The sequence below is a fragment of the Fundulus heteroclitus genome, chromosome 8, assembly GCF_011125445.2.
Source record: "Fundulus heteroclitus isolate FHET01 chromosome 8, MU-UCD_Fhet_4.1, whole genome shotgun sequence".
NCBI classification, from domain to species: Eukaryota; Metazoa; Chordata; class Actinopteri; order Cyprinodontiformes; family Fundulidae; genus Fundulus; species Fundulus heteroclitus.
In genome coordinates, this window is record NC_046368.1 from 612,884 (window position 1) to 627,842 (window position 14,959).

The 14,959-nt window shown below is 42.3% G+C and overlaps 2 protein-coding genes across 3 annotated transcripts; one reads left to right on the forward strand and one right to left on the reverse strand.

The window, feature by feature from the left end:
- Positions 1-392: 392 nt before the first annotated feature.
- On the forward strand, positions 393-3,766 carry pou5f3 (POU domain, class 5, transcription factor 3). 2 transcript variants are annotated; one of them, XM_012871115.3, is made up of 6 exons: positions 393-1,459; positions 1,551-1,662; positions 1,815-1,945; positions 2,314-2,373; positions 2,470-2,634; positions 2,726-3,766. In XM_012871115.3, the coding sequence occupies exons 1-6, from the start codon at positions 698-700 to the stop codon at positions 2,984-2,986; spliced, it is 1,491 nt and encodes a 496-aa protein (XP_012726569.2). In that variant the 5' UTR covers positions 393-697; the 3' UTR covers positions 2,987-3,766. The 2 variants fall into 2 exon arrangements, with proteins under 2 accessions (XP_012726569.2, XP_012726570.2); XM_012871116.3 differs by lacking the exon at positions 2,314-2,373 and having other exon boundaries at positions 396-1,459.
- Positions 3,767-9,687: 5,921 nt separating this feature from the next.
- LOC118564002 (alpha-(1,3)-fucosyltransferase 7-like) lies at positions 9,688-10,755 on the reverse strand. Its single transcript, XM_036140684.1, has one exon. It carries the CDS (start codon positions 10,753-10,755, stop codon positions 9,688-9,690), a length of 1,068 nt encoding a protein of 355 aa, XP_035996577.1.
- Positions 10,756-14,959: the final 4,204 nt, after the last annotated feature.

Consider the following 14,959-nt stretch of genomic DNA (forward strand, 5'->3'; position numbering starts at 1 on the left):
ACAAACTGAGGCGTTTTAATGATTGTAATATCAAAGGCACCCCTCTAAAAAAAGGCATAAGTTAAACAAATGCTGCTTTATAATTCATGAATGAGGAGAGCAATTTATGGCGTTACGATATGTAGCTACACCTCGGAGGTGACCCGCGTCTATTTAGCATATTTAGCATTGTAAATGCATTTATTTTTCTGCAGTTTTCAGCTACATCGACGATGTTTACATCAATGCCATACCGATGCAGAATTTGCCAGTTTCTAAAAAAAAAAAAACCGAGCCCTAAATTGTCCAAAGGCACGCCCACGTCCCTGCGGAAGAATCAAGGTCATTCCCAATTTGCCATCAGCTGTGCGCAATTGTTTGCGCCAGCCAATGGGAGAAGAGAGAGAGAGAGGGCGATCTCCGTCTCCTCGCAGCTGTGATGAGCAAAACCTGTGGAGCCACGTCCAGGGATGAGCATTTCAGCTGGGAGCGGGTCGAGAAGACAGGGTTTCAATGGAGAAGGCCAAATAGTGGCGACTATGGTGCGACGTTCAGGAAACTGAGGCCTTCTTGAAGATTTTCTTTTTCTGTCTTCTTCGAGATTTGTTTAAACTTTTTTAAAACCAAATGGACAGATTTAAACCAAGCTAATTCAAGTTTTTCAAGAAATCAGTGATTGGGGAGTTGCTGGTAAACCAGACTTTACGCGTTCGGGAAGATGTCTGACAGATCGCAGACTCCAGAGACCCAAAGCCGGCCTTATGACTTCAGCCGGACCGGCGCTTGGAGCAACCAGGTTTTGGGTCAGGATGGCGCGGCCAACGCTTCGTCTTTCCAGTTCGATCACGGGGTTTTGGCAGACCCGAGTCTGCTTTACCGCAAACCCGCCTACGGAGGAATCACACCCGCGTCCGGGCAGACGTTTCTCCCCTTCCCACCCGTCGGCAGCGACTTCAGGGGATCGGAGCTGCAGGCTGGGGACTTTGGGCAGCCAAAGCACTGGTATCCCTTCGCGGCGCCCGAGTACACCGGCCAGATACCCGGCGTGACCGCGGCCGCCCAGCCCGCCAACCTGAGCCCCCAGATAGCCGAGACTCGGGAGCAAATCAGATTACCCGAGATCAAGACAGAGGACACCGGAGATGGTTATTCGACCGAGATGAAGGTCCAGCAGTATCCGAATCTTGCGCCTTCCGCGGGCATGCCCCACGGAGTCTTCTACCCGCCGGCTTGGAACCCGTCCTTCTGGCCCAGGATCACTCACATCACCCCACCAGGAAGCAACAACCAAAACCCCTCGGCGTCCTCGACACCTTCCCCGTCGATGTCCCCCTCGCCCCCGAGCAACGGGATCCAGGGCAACGCGTTTTTCAGCGTGAGCTCCAACAACCAGGTTCCCTCGGAGCCGCAGGCGCAGACCCCGGCCACCAACACGCGGAGCAGCGGGTCTTCAAGCGGAGGCTGCAGCGACTCCGAGGAGGTAGGTCAATGGGACGCACTGTTAAAAAAAAAAAACACCAAAGGGACCTGCAGTCCAGTTGTCTAACGTTAAAAATGTCTTTGGTTCTCAGGAGAACATCACCACTGAAGAGCTGGAGCAGTTTGCCAGGGAGCTGAAACACAAACGGATCACTTTGGGCTTTACTCAGGCAGACGTTGGCCTTGCTCTTGGTAACCTTTATGGTAGGTTTCCATTCTTTGTATAAAGTGTAATGGCAAACCTAAACATTACATATTTGGAGACTGGTAGCCTTTTAATGCGGCGTTCCGGTCAATGTTCAAACTGGAACCGAGAGCCTTCCTGAAAGCTTGATTTGTTTTTTTTGTCTGTCTAGGTAAGATGTTCAGCCAGACAACCATTTGCCGCTTCGAGGCCCTGCAGCTGAGCTTCAAGAACATGTGCAAGCTGAAACCTCTTCTGCAGAGATGGCTGGACGAGGCGGAAACCTCGGAGAACCCTCAGGATGTGAGTGCGGGCGCGCGACATCTGCCGACTAGTTTGCACGAAAACAAAAGATGGCCGGGGCTTGATGGAGCCTCTTTTCAGGCCTACAGTAGTTAAACTTCCTGCTGAGCAAACATGAATCAAAGCCATCTGCTCTTGTGATGCGCCGCCTTGTGTGGGGAGAACCCATCTGTGTTGGTCGTCACACGAATGATGGCTTGGATGCATGAAGTAGGTTGCTGGGGTGCCCAAAGTCCAGCCCTGGAAAGTTACTATCCAACATCTTTTAGATGCATCACTTCCCCAACACACCTGAAGCATATGGCTGGATTCAATCATCACTGTGTTGTTGAGAGACCTGGTAATGAGACATGTCTTCTAAAATTCAGGTGTGTTGGAGAGGGGATGCATCCAAAAGTCTTGAGGACTGGACTCGGGGCACCCCTGATGTAGGTTACACCAACCGGCATCTGAACAGATAATTTTTTTTCAAATATATCTGCAATCAACAGTCTTGACACGTTTGTTCCCCCCCCCCCTCTCAGATGTACAAGATTGAGCGAGTGTTCGTCGACACCAGAAAGAGAAAGCGGAGGACCAGTCTGGAGGGAGCGGTGCGCTCTGCTCTGGAGGCCTACTTCATCAAATGTCCCAAGCCCAACACTCAGGAAATAACGCAGATCTCGGACGATCTGGGCCTGGAAAGAGACGTAAGTGTAGGAAGACGATCGTTTTTTTTTTTTTTGCGTCAAAGATTTCTAAGCCTCGGTGGGTTCTAATGTTGGCTGTTTGCTGCGGCAGGTGGTGCGCGTTTGGTTCTGCAACCGAAGACAGAAGGGCAAACGTCTGGCGCTGCCGCTGGACGAGGAGTGTGAAGGCCAGTACTACGAGCAGAGCCCTTCACCTTTGAACATGGCCCCTTCCCCCATCCAAAACCAAGCCTACCCATCCTCCAGCTACACCGGAGCACCTCCTCCCACCCTCTACATGCCCCCGCTCCACCGACCCGACGTCCTGAAACAGGCGCTCCACCCTGGACTGGTTGGTCACCTGACCGGATAAACGGGTGGGTAGTCTCCCAACCAGACCACACTTTCCCGTCTCAAGCATCCACCGAAACCCCACCTGAGCTCAAAATGGGAATCCGGATCCAGTTGACTGGATCATGGGGGGAAACGCAGCAAACATGACTTTTTGACTGTGGAAAAAAAACCAAACAAGTTCGATAGGCCTTAATCTATGAATTTTTTACGATGACCGTGCCTTTCTTTTCCCTCTTTGTGGATAATTTAAGCCCTCAGTTTTGCAGATTTGTACTCCAGTTTTTGGTACGGATGTGAAGTGAGGTTACAGTTAAAACCTTTTAGTACTGCTGAGCCCAGGGAGTAGGCTTAACCTCAAAATGTTTTTAAGTCATGTCTATATTTGTGCAATACTTCATCTGGAAATGGCTGCTTTTGCACACACCCGCAATCTTCACCATCAAACATTTATTACGATTCATGGTTGCACATATTAAAAGCTAATATTACAGAGATTTTAGAGGGAAGAAGTGTCTCATCACACTTGTTTTTTTTTTTTAAAAGTACGCTTCTTTTTAATTGCATTTCAATGTTCTTTGCTTTAATCCCATGCATCAAGACCTTTAGTGCCAATGAATTGTGACGACACTGGGGAAAAAAAGGCTGAATTGCTTTGTATCTCTTTTCCCTTGTTAAGTCAAAGCCCTGATGTCAGTACATTTTTTTAATGTTTGCTCTAGCTGTTAGCTTTTAATGTGAATTTATTGACAAATAATTCTAATATATTGAATTGTGGCAGTGAGGTAAAAAAAAATCATCCCACAACACTCTCCCCCCCAAAAAATACATTTAAAGTCAAACTGCTTCTTTTTTTTTTCTTAAATGTTTGTACATGCAATGAATTGTCTTTTACTTCCAGTAAATCTTTTTCCAACACATCAAAAACCTGTTGTGTTTTGCTGTTTATTTGGAGATACTAAATTACAGGTATGTTGGATGGCTTAGGGAGCAAAAAGGATAAAATCTCATGTTGACATTTGGTTAGCTTTTCTCTTTAAACCTGTGATGGATATTTTATAAGGGAAAAGGAGGCTTTGAGCTCTCATCAGTCACCTCCACTTTTCTCAAAATTGGTGGCCTTTTACCTTGTTGGTTGCTTAAATTGTCATTTATCAACAATTTGGTCTATTATTTGTAGGAAAACTCAGCAAAACACACCAGCATGCCGATTCAGGGAATGGTTTTATTTTTTTGCTTGGATCTCTATTTGTAATGGTTTTGATGCCATGCATCCACGGATCATAAAGATCAAAAGTTGATACTCCAGACCAGGGGTCCGTTCTTCGTACGTTGCTTAAAACATCCGAGATCAAATGACACATCCAAGATGATTTCATCCGGCTAATCATGATCCGGCTAATTGGGTTTATCCAACACACCTGTTGTTTATGATTAGTATGGCTGGATTGAGTTATCTGAGACAACTGCACGTTCATGCGTCGCTTTAAAAGGGGAAATGTATTGATAGTAGAAACAATGATCAGCAACGCTGCTATTGGCTTTTCAGCATGGCCAAAGAACACCCACAGTTTTTCTCCCAAGCAGAACACGAGCTTTTAATGGAAGGTTATGCCGAATTTGAGTCATTAATTAAAACGACAGATAACACCTCAAAGTCTGCTAAAGCCAGGAGAGAGAGCTGGCAAAAAGCAGCAGACAAATTAATGTGTATACTGTCCATGGTAGATGTTTCTATCACATTCTACAGTATGTATTTTTGCATTTTAATAATTTCATATTTTGTTTTATGTCAGAGCCTAGAACATGGCGAAAAAAGTGAAGTACAAGAATATTCTACAAAATGGTAGCCTTTAATTATTCTAATGTATTTTAAAAAAAGCAACTTCCTTTTTTTTTTTTTTTTTAAAGCCACTGTTAAATGATGTTTGTCTAACAGCCACCAAGAAAAAGGCTGAAAAAAATAGGGTTATTTTTACTTTTGTTGCATGAGGCATGTTTCACCCCTTTTTTTTTTTTTTTTTTTTTTTTTTTTTTTTTTTTTTTTTTCTTTCCCATACAAAATGACACGGGGTGCCATACGTTCCCTATATAAACGGCTTCTTCAACAAAATTTTTTTAATTTTGACCTGGAAAAAAAACAAATTAAGAGGAGAAATTGAACTCCACAACTTGAAAAATAGAAACATTGCACTAGAGATCGAGTTGCTTCAAAAGGACCTTCAGAGTAAGTTCTAATACACCATTTGACAGTAGAATTGCTGACTTTACATAACTATCTCTTATTGCAGGCAAAAGATGACTTGCTGTCTTTTCTTTTATAAAGAATTGTTTAAATAAATAAAACTACAGGAACTAAGCATTATTTGTTTCGTCTTTTATTAAACGTTTAAAAAAAATGGTGTTCCACAATTCTGTCCCGTCCTCTGCCACTAGGTGGTCCAAGTGCACTGGCTGGACAGACTTCCCTATCTCCTCCGCTTATAAAGCTGAGATCTAATCCTGTTTACATTAAATAAGCCGGTTTAAATTTGCGTACAGGTTGCTATGACAAGTCCAGGATGAGTTTCGAAGAACCAAACGATCCAAGATCATGCCAAATCGTCAACAATCAAATCCAGCTAACTGAGTTAGCCACGTACGAAGAACGGGCCCCTGATGCAACAAGCCTGGGTTGGAGTTCTGTTTAGATGTGTAGAGCAACAAGACGATGAAACTCCGACAAGGTTTATGTTTTGGTAGTAAGTTCCTAACCTAAACAAAAATATATATATATATATATATATATTCAATTAAGTTTTAAAACTCACCTTAAAAGGGCAAAGGTAAAGTCCTGAGTATCATGATTTTTGGACTCCTTTTAGTCCAAAACATGCTGCTTTAGAAGAGTAATAAGCATAGCAGCACTTTAAATAGGCAGAATTCATTTAACCTTTGAAAAATGGTTAAATGGGTCGCATGCTCCGATGGCGCAGGAGTGGTGAGCAAGACCCATGTATGGAGACTTTAGTTCTCCATGTGGCTGACCCGGGTTCTGTTCCGGCCTGAGGACCTTAACCGCATGTCTTCCACCCTCTATCAAACCAGCATGTCTTCATACTTTGAGGAAAAAAGTCACCAGTGTCACAAAAAATCCAGAAGAAAAATGGTTAAATGAACTACCACCAAGCTAATTGGTGTGTAATTTAAGACTTGTTCCAAATTTGAGTGATTCTGATAACATTTTTCCCCCTTTGAGCAGTTGGCTAAGCAAGAGGATGGCCTGAAGCAACACAAGTGGTTGTGACGCCCTCCCGTGGAGAGGTTGTGTTCTTTGATGCCACAAATGAAGTATAGTGTTAAAAAGGGAATGGGACTTAGACAAAACGGTGCAGCAGCCAGCTAAACACGTTTTAGCCTGTGAGTGTGCTGCGGTTTCAGTCGCTTCCTCTTTGAATTTAGCCACTGGGTTGCGTGACATTAGAAGCATATTCAGTCATTTCATGAAGGTAAGTAGGAAATTTCAACAAATCCTCTGTTAAAGTGGACACCGTGCACCGCTGGTTATATTTTACATGACAATTTAAACAAATATAGGTACTGTCTGTTCTTGTAAATGCTAAAAGAAAGCAAATATTAGCAGTAAAAAAAAAATCACTTCAGCACATATTGTGTTGTAATGTAATTTATTCAAAAGATACAATAGGTATTGATGGCCATAAAATAGCTGACAGAATTGGCCAAAAGGCTACCTTACAACAGAATCAAACCTTTTATAAAGCACTTTAACAGGCCACAAGTCAACCAAAGTATTGGAGAGGAGAATTAAAGCCTGCACATCTGTGGTCCCTGGGTCGGATATAAACAATATGTGAGAAATGACAGATATTAGTTAAAGATGAACAAAATAGGTTTCCTTCCCATTAATACCTTACATGATAATTCCACCCAGTGTGTGAGACACAAGATCCTGTAAACAAAAAAGAGTAAGACTTTAAAAGCTTTTATTTTTGAAGAGGGTTTTTTGAAAAAAAATTGCTTTACCCTTGTCATGTTTGGTGGTGACTAACTGGTGAAACACACAGATTGGGGGGTGGCGAATGCTCAAACTGGCATCATGGTGACATCTGAACTGATGAGGGGAAGTCTGTGGGAATCGGGAAGCTAAGCTATTTTATCTTCAGAAATGCGAACTAAGTTCTCTTTTCATGAAGCGGTGGGAACATGATGTCAAAGTTGGGTAACCCTATACGTACTCTGTATGTACATTGAGTGCTGTCGTCTGGGTTGTCTTCCAGTCAACAGCACATGCAGGGATTTTAATTCCCGTTATAACAAAGCAGAATTTAAAAGGGGAACGTAAGGTGGCAGATAGAACTTTTCTGTTCTTCATAGTTCTTATCTAGATTCCCTAACTGAACCCTTTTAGGGTGCCTGCTGCTGCCCATTAATCTGGGAAGGGTCCATTTATATACTATCTGAAGCTTAATTTTCACAATAACTAAGATTATCCACAACAGCAAAACATTTTAAGTGAGTTGCAAAACTTACCAGGAGAATACCCAAAGTTCCCACCAAGGTCTGACCATGCAACAAATGGGAAGGCAAACAATGACTTCCCAATAGAAAATGACCAGTTATAAATAAATAGAATGTAATTTCATGGGACTATGCATGCTAAAGTCAATATTTTTTTTTGTTCCAAAAGAACAAAAGAACAGATTAGACAAGCTACACTACAGGTCCATCTCAAACCTCCCCTTTATCAGTAAGATTATTGAAAAAGCTGTGTTTCAACAATTAAACACCTTCTCCGTTTATTGAGGTTTTTACAGCACTAGTGGTAAAATGTTTTGTACAGTAGGCTGACAGGAAAGGGGGTATGAGAGAGGGGGAGAGAGATGCAGCAAATGATGACAGGTCGAGGGCCAAGGCCTCCAACACCTTCTTAACAATGACCAGCCATTTTGATCTTTTCTAATCAGGTTTCCGTGCTCACCACAGTCATTAGGTAACTTTACATCCCCAACGACAACAATTACATGTGGGGTTCCCCAAGGGTCCATCCTGGGTTCCCTCCTTTTCAATATCTACATGCTCCCTCTAGCCCAGATAATAAAAAATAACAACATCAGCTACCATAACTATGCAGACGACACACAGCTCTACATCACCATGTCACCAGGTGACTATGAACCAGTTCAGGCACTGAGTAAATGCCTAGAAGAAATCAATGCATGGGATGTGCCAAAACTTTCTTCAACTGAATAAAAACAAAACTGAAGTAATACTCTTTGGACCAATACAGGAGAGGTCAAAAGTTAGCACACAGCTTCAGCGGCTTCATCTAGTAACCACCGATCAGGCCCAAAATCTGGGAGTAGTGGTGGACTCAGACCTGAACCTCCAAAAGCATCTAAAGACAATTACAAGGTCGGTTTTCTATCGCCTGAAGAACATTTCCAGGATCAAAGGACTAATGTCTCAGCAGGATCTGGAAAAAACTAATCCATGTGTTTATTTTTAGTCGAATAGATTACTGCAAAGGTGTTTTCACAGTTCTTCCTAAAAAGTGGATCAGACAGCTACAGCTGATCCAGAATGCTGCTGCCTGCGTCCTCACTAAGACTAAGAAAGTAGAGGACATCACCTCAGTTCTAAAGTCACTACACTGGCTCCCTGTATCTCAGAGAATAGACCTTAAAATACTTCTGTTAGTCTATAAATCCCTGAATGGCTTAGCACCTAAATACATCACAGACTTGTTATCAGTGTATCAACCATCCAGACCATTAAGGTCTTCTGGCTCCAGCCTGCTCTGCAGAACCAGAACCAGAACCAGAACCAAACACAGAGAAGCAGCATTTAGTTCCTATGCTCCACTTATTTGGAACAAACTTCCAGAAAACTGTAAAAGTGCGGAAAGCCTGAGTTCCTTTAAATCAAGATTAAAAACACATTTGTTTAGGATTGCCTTCGACTGTTCTAGTTAAACTGTTTTACTGAAACATTATTAGTTCAACTTTTTTAGTCCAGGTGTTTTTAATGTTTGCTTTTAGTTTCTATTTTCCCATGTTCTATCTTATTTCTACATTTTATTCCTACTTGCTTTTATTCTGTTTTATTTTCCTATGTTTTAATCATGTAAAGCACTTTGCATAGTCTAAATAAATTTGCCTTGCCTTACCTTGCCATAACCAATCACGGGTGACATAAACCCCGTCCACAAAAATTAATCGGACCAATCATGTCTTAAGCTAACACCGCCCCACATCTAAGAAACTCCCTCTTAGGTACTGCAGAGACCCCTACACTCAAACTTTGAAGTAATGCATTTTAATTGTAGGTTTTGCTTGGGGGCGGGGGTACTTTTGTATGTCTTTTTTTAATACATTTCATATTGGCCATTTTATTTTATTAAAGGATTTTATTTTTTGTTTATAAATAAGAAATAGCAGAGCTAACACAGTGCATGCCTAAAACACGGTGGATTTGCTCAACTCACTCTCACATATGCTCATTTAAACGTCATTATGATGCTGCTTAGTCACTCGCTTTCACAAGCTACAGTTGTTCCCCTTTTTTCATAATGATGGTTCTAATCTGAATATCAAAATCAATGCATTGTATTCACAGTAAATATGGAAAACTTCAAGGATTGAACAGAAACGAGGTTATGAAACAAATATGGCCATGTCTGAAGTAACCAGCAAAACGAATAAACACAAATAATCATGGCTGAGATTAAGCATTCTTGTCCCAGGCCTCTAGATCAGAATAAACCTTGTGCTGAGGTAATTTGTTGTACTGTAAACAGATCTTGCACATTGATTCTCGCCAGTCTCCATGAACCTTCACTTTCCAGTGTTTTTTCCAGTTAAAATATTCCTCGTATTGCTTCCTGTCCTTTGCAAGTCTTTGAAGGTACTCTCCCAGCTTTTGAACTGATGCAAATTCATTGACATGGATAAAAGAATGAGTTGGAGCCACAGCGTTGTAGTCACTTATCGGGGGGCCCAGTACAACAGGTACAGCCCCTCCTTGGTAAGCATTCTTCCACAGCTTCTCTGTAATATAATCCTTTGCCACTGAGTTCTCAAACGCCAAATAAAAGTAGCAACGAGAGATTGTTGGTAAGAGATCGTCAGAGGAGAGCGGCTTTTGACTCCAACGCCCGTAAACATCCACAGGAACTATGGCTTTCAGCTCGTTGTACACTTGGGTCCGTTTGTGGTGGTTCATATAGTTGCTGACCACCCAACAGACCAGAGAGGTCTTATTCATGTGGCTTTCCTCCAGCAGGTTACCTTCGGACTCCACAGGTAGAAGCTGCCCATAAGGTGTGGTCACATCAGCATCCCTCCTGTAGGATATAGTCATGTTGAAGATGTTTGCAAACTTCTGTAAGTTTCCATTATGAGCAGGAGACTCCAGGGACATCCAGGCCCACCTCTGGCCCTGTGGTCGTTGGAGGTCGGTGGGCAGTTTCTGACTTCCCTGTATCAGTTCTCTGTTGTGGAACACCACCACATCAGCTGAGGGGAACGAGGAATGCTGGTCCACCAGTCTACATCTTGGTATTTTGTAGAGGTCCCAGCACACATCCCCCGTTAGGGAGAGCGTATCCCCGAAAGGCCAGTACCAGATTAGGATGGTCACGTTAGTGCTGCTTGAATAATTGAAAGTAGGGAATTCTGCTCCTCGCATCCAACCATAGTAGAAGAGGCCATAGTAGAAGAGGCCATAGTAGAAGAGAAGCAAAACAAACAGGGTGCAGAAGAGGATTTGATTCTTTATGGATCTGACGTCCATCTTTTTAGCACCGTCACTTTCCTGTTATGAAGAAGAATCCCAGTTTTAAATCTGAAAGGGTACCACGAGAAACCATGAGAAACTCTCCATACATCTCAGACGTTTTCACATTTTCTCACTTTACAATCACAAACTGCAATGTTTGTTTTTTTCACGGATCTCTACAAGCACAAACTTCTGCAAAAATGTGAAGAAATGTTTTTTAAAACTCCTGAAAAACAAAATTCTACCGTGTGTTGTCAGCAATTCTGTTCAGTCTATCTGGAGTAATGCTTTTCATTGCGTTCACTTTATTTTAACCCGATACTCCTAAAAATATCCCGCATACCTAATTTCTTTCCGAAATAAAGTCTTAATGATGCCGTTTGTTCTAACAAACCTCTCAGGTCTTTACAAAACAGAATTTATAAATGCATTTATGCCGAGATTAATCAAGATACTCTCTTTACAAATCTGGTGACTGATTTTATTCAGAATTATCAGAGAGAAAGAGGCCTAAATACAAGCCACACATTTAAGATATAAAATTTATCTCGGAAAAGTCCTCCATCTCCACATCATGTACTAATTTGTGTTGGTCTCCTAAAATCTGAACAAAATAAATTGTTTTTCATTACATGACAAATTGGCAGACAGTTAGTGTTCGTGAATATTTTTGCCGTGGCAATGTATGTACTTTAAAAGAACACATTACAATAATGCATAATTTTCTAACCCTGCAAAATGTATTTCAGTCACCAGTATGCTCAGTTAAATAAAATACATTTAAAAGTTTTACCAGTTATTCAGGAAAAGAATAGATAATAATTTAACATGATACATGTTCAAAAGACACTCGGAAGCAGAAATATCAGTAAAATCTATATGTAAGGAGGATTTCATAAATATCTCCTACCGGTGTTGACTTGTTTGTTCTTTTAACTTCAGATGGAAAGTAGAAACCGAGGTGGAAATCGTCTCTCTCTACAACTTTGGCAGCACTAAAATTCATTGGTGACGGACTCACAAGGAAGAAATGGCAGATTTGAACGTAGAAAAAAAAGGGCTGGCTCAATTGTCTAAATGCACTTGATACTGTTCTGTTTTCTAGATTTAGTTGACATTTGTTTGCAAAGATGTTCCTATAGTTATATGACACCTTTTTGTATAAGCACACACTGGCTGGTTTCTAATTACCACATAGAAGAAACTCATAGAAGAAACTAAGCTAACCAAGAAGGCTGCTGAAGTGTTTGAGAGAGTGCACTTGTGTATGTAAAGTATGCTTGTAAAGCACAGCTTGTTAGCCTTTTGTTTGCAATTTAGAGACTTTTTGCATATGTTGCAAAAAGTATGCTTTTTGCAACATATGCAAAAAGCGTACTACATAGAGTTATGTGTGGTATTTGAAGTTTACATACAAGATGCAATGACTTGTGTTTGTCACCCAACAGTTTATTCTAAGTTCAGACCAATAAGGAGAGGTAGTTTATGTAAATCGCTATTAAATGTTATGTGGTCTGCTTATGTGTGTGTGTGTGTGTGTGTGTGTGTGTGTGTGTGTGTGTGTGCGTGTGTGTGTGTGTGTGTGTGTGTGCGTGTGTGTGTGTGATGCTGCACTTCCTGTTTCTTCTCCGAACACAAGGCGACAGCTTCGGATCCTAAAGGAATTAGGGTGAAATCTTTAAACCAGTGCCGTTGTTCATTTACTCAAATAAAAACCTATTTGTTTAGTGTTGCCTTTGAATGTTAATTTTCTACTTAAACTGTTGTAGTTAAGAAACATCATCAGATTCAGTTTGCCCTCCAACTTATCTTGGACCTGCTGCTACTATTCCACTGCAACAGTGAATACTTATGAAAAGTGAAGTTTTTGGTTATTTTGTCCTATTTGTTGTTTGCTTCTCAATGAAAAAAAAAATACATCTTTGTTGTTGGCATGTTCTGAAAATGAAATAGAGCAAACTTTCAAACAATTTTCATTTGAATTTTAGGTGATGAGTCAACAAAACATGAAATATGTTAGAGGTGAGTTAAATACTTTTCCAAGACACTGTATGTTTGTTTTTACTGCTTAATATATTTATTGAACTTTTACAAAACAAAAGAAAACCCACTCACCCCAAAACAACAAACGTGGATTAACCCCGTCACTTTATTTATTAATTTATTTGTGTGTCCCTTCTGGCAACATAGCATTAAGAATTGATGTCTTAATGACAAAAAGAGCCCAATATTTTACAAGTGGAGCCTTACTGCTTTCACTATAGTGCTCCACTTGATTTATATATGCAAGAAGCTTTGTTAGATTTTATGCTGGGACTATTTCATTTTCAATGGACACAGAAACAGGAAGGTAGAAGAGGAAAAAAGGAGAGAAACAGATGAGACAAAATGCTAAAAGGGAAAAGGGTGAAAGAAAAAGAAGAGAGGAAAGGGAGAGAGCAATATAACATCCTCTGAGTCTGCTTCTACTCCTGCAAAGATAGATATAAAAAAGAACCCCAAAACCAAATGATAAAGTATTATAGGTACAAACAACCAACGCCTTGATACCATCACTGAAGAATATACAGTATTATTTAATACAAAATGTATAAAGTGACAGCTAAAGATAATACTAGGGATGTTCTGTATAGAAGTGAATCTGTAAAGGCCTGTAGGTGTTTGTGAGTGTGCACTTGTGTATGTAAGTTTATCCATAAGAAAAATGCTCAATAGTGGTTGTGAGGAGCCAAAGACCCGCCCCTCAGAGCACTGAGGCAGAAGCCAGGGGAACCAGAACCCCAGATGCCCGAAGGGACCCCCCGAGCAAAGGTGCCCAAAAGGGACCAACACAGGGAAAGCTGGCTGCATTCCCAGGGAAGAGCAGAGAGGAGCCCCGGGAAACCCCCGCCCCCATCAGGCACAACGCCAAAACCCCCACGAGCCACAAGAACGAGTCCGTGGGCTCTGCCGGCAGCCAACTACGGCAGAGCAGATCCAGCCATGGGCCCAGAGACCCGAGGCCCAAGGATGCTCTGCCCTGGCAGGGCCCCCAACAGAGCCAAAGCACCCAGCCCCGGACATCAAGGGCCACCAATGCGCCAGCAGGTCAAGGCGCCAGCCAACGGAGGAGAGCAGGTCGGGCGGAGGGGGGAATATGGGCTCCACACTTAGTGGAGACCTGAGATGACCACCACAACCCGACCTATATGGTCCATACTCCAGTCCTAACCCCCAACCACGATCCCTGCCCAAACGACCCATGAGCCCAACCAAATGGAAATGGGGCCAACGTGATCTGAATGGGCCAACCAACCAGAGCCCACCCCACAAACCCTGAGGTGCTACCTCCCCCACACCCTGTCCTCCATATCTAGGCCCTACCATCATATTCCAGGGGAGGGCAAAAGTGCCAGGCCCAGCCACAGCCGACCTCCGGGACCCAATGCCCACCCCCAGCCCAGACCCTGACCAGGTGGCCCGCTCCTTCGGATGGCAATCAGAGAACAGCTTAACAAAATATCGTGTTGTTGGATGTTATCAAATTTGCTTAAAACTGGGAGGGCCAAAAAGGGGGTGCCCAGCACGGGCCTACCCCCCTCCAGAAGGTAGCAGTGGCTAGCGCCCCCATGCACCCTACCCAGAACCCTCAATGTCTAAATGCAAACGGAGGCAGAGGACCCCTTCCCACCCCCCACCCAACCAAGGAATTTTTTTTTAATTCAGCCCACCCCAACCCTAACATTTAGGGTACCAAACCCACTACAGGCACCCCCAGACCCCCAAGACCCAGGCACCCCCCTCAAATCAGCCACCATGCCCCACAGGACACATCTAACAGCCCCCCACTGCCACTAAGTGATGGAGCTGATCAAAAGATCTTGGGGCAGATGCTGGCTCAAGACTAATGTGATCCAGCAAAAGATCTCCATACTGATTGATACTGAGAATGTTTTTACTTTTCCAATTCACAAGGATAGTTTTCTAACCCTGTCACTTTAAAGGCACACATTGAAAATGTAAACAAGCAAAAAACAAACATGGAAAAGAAATACTCAACTAGACCAACCAGAATCATTTATTAAATAAAATAAAAATGTCAGTAAACAACCTACTCCAAAACTAGTGTCAAAGAAAATAAAAAATGGTTTCCAAACTTTATAAAATTTCTTCTCAGCACCCTTCACATACCTTATTTTGTTTTTGCATTTTAAATTGGACGAAACTGTCATGATATTTT

Excerpts from the sequence above, each read along its gene's own strand:
- pou5f3 (XM_012871115.3), top strand. The coding sequence starts at position 698 with ATGTCTGACAGATCGCAGACTCCAGAGACCCAAAGCCGGCCTTATGAC. Across the intron at positions 1,460-1,550 it reads GCTGCAGCGACTCCGAGGAG|GAGAACATCACCACTGAAGA; the intron begins GTAGGTCAATGG and ends TTTGGTTCTCAG. Across the intron at positions 2,635-2,725 it reads ATCTGGGCCTGGAAAGAGAC|GTGGTGCGCGTTTGGTTCTG; the intron begins GTAAGTGTAGGA and ends TTGCTGCGGCAG.
- LOC118564002 (XM_036140684.1), bottom strand. The coding sequence starts at position 10,755 with ATGGACGTCAGATCCATAAAGAATCAAATCCTCTTCTGCACCCTGTTT.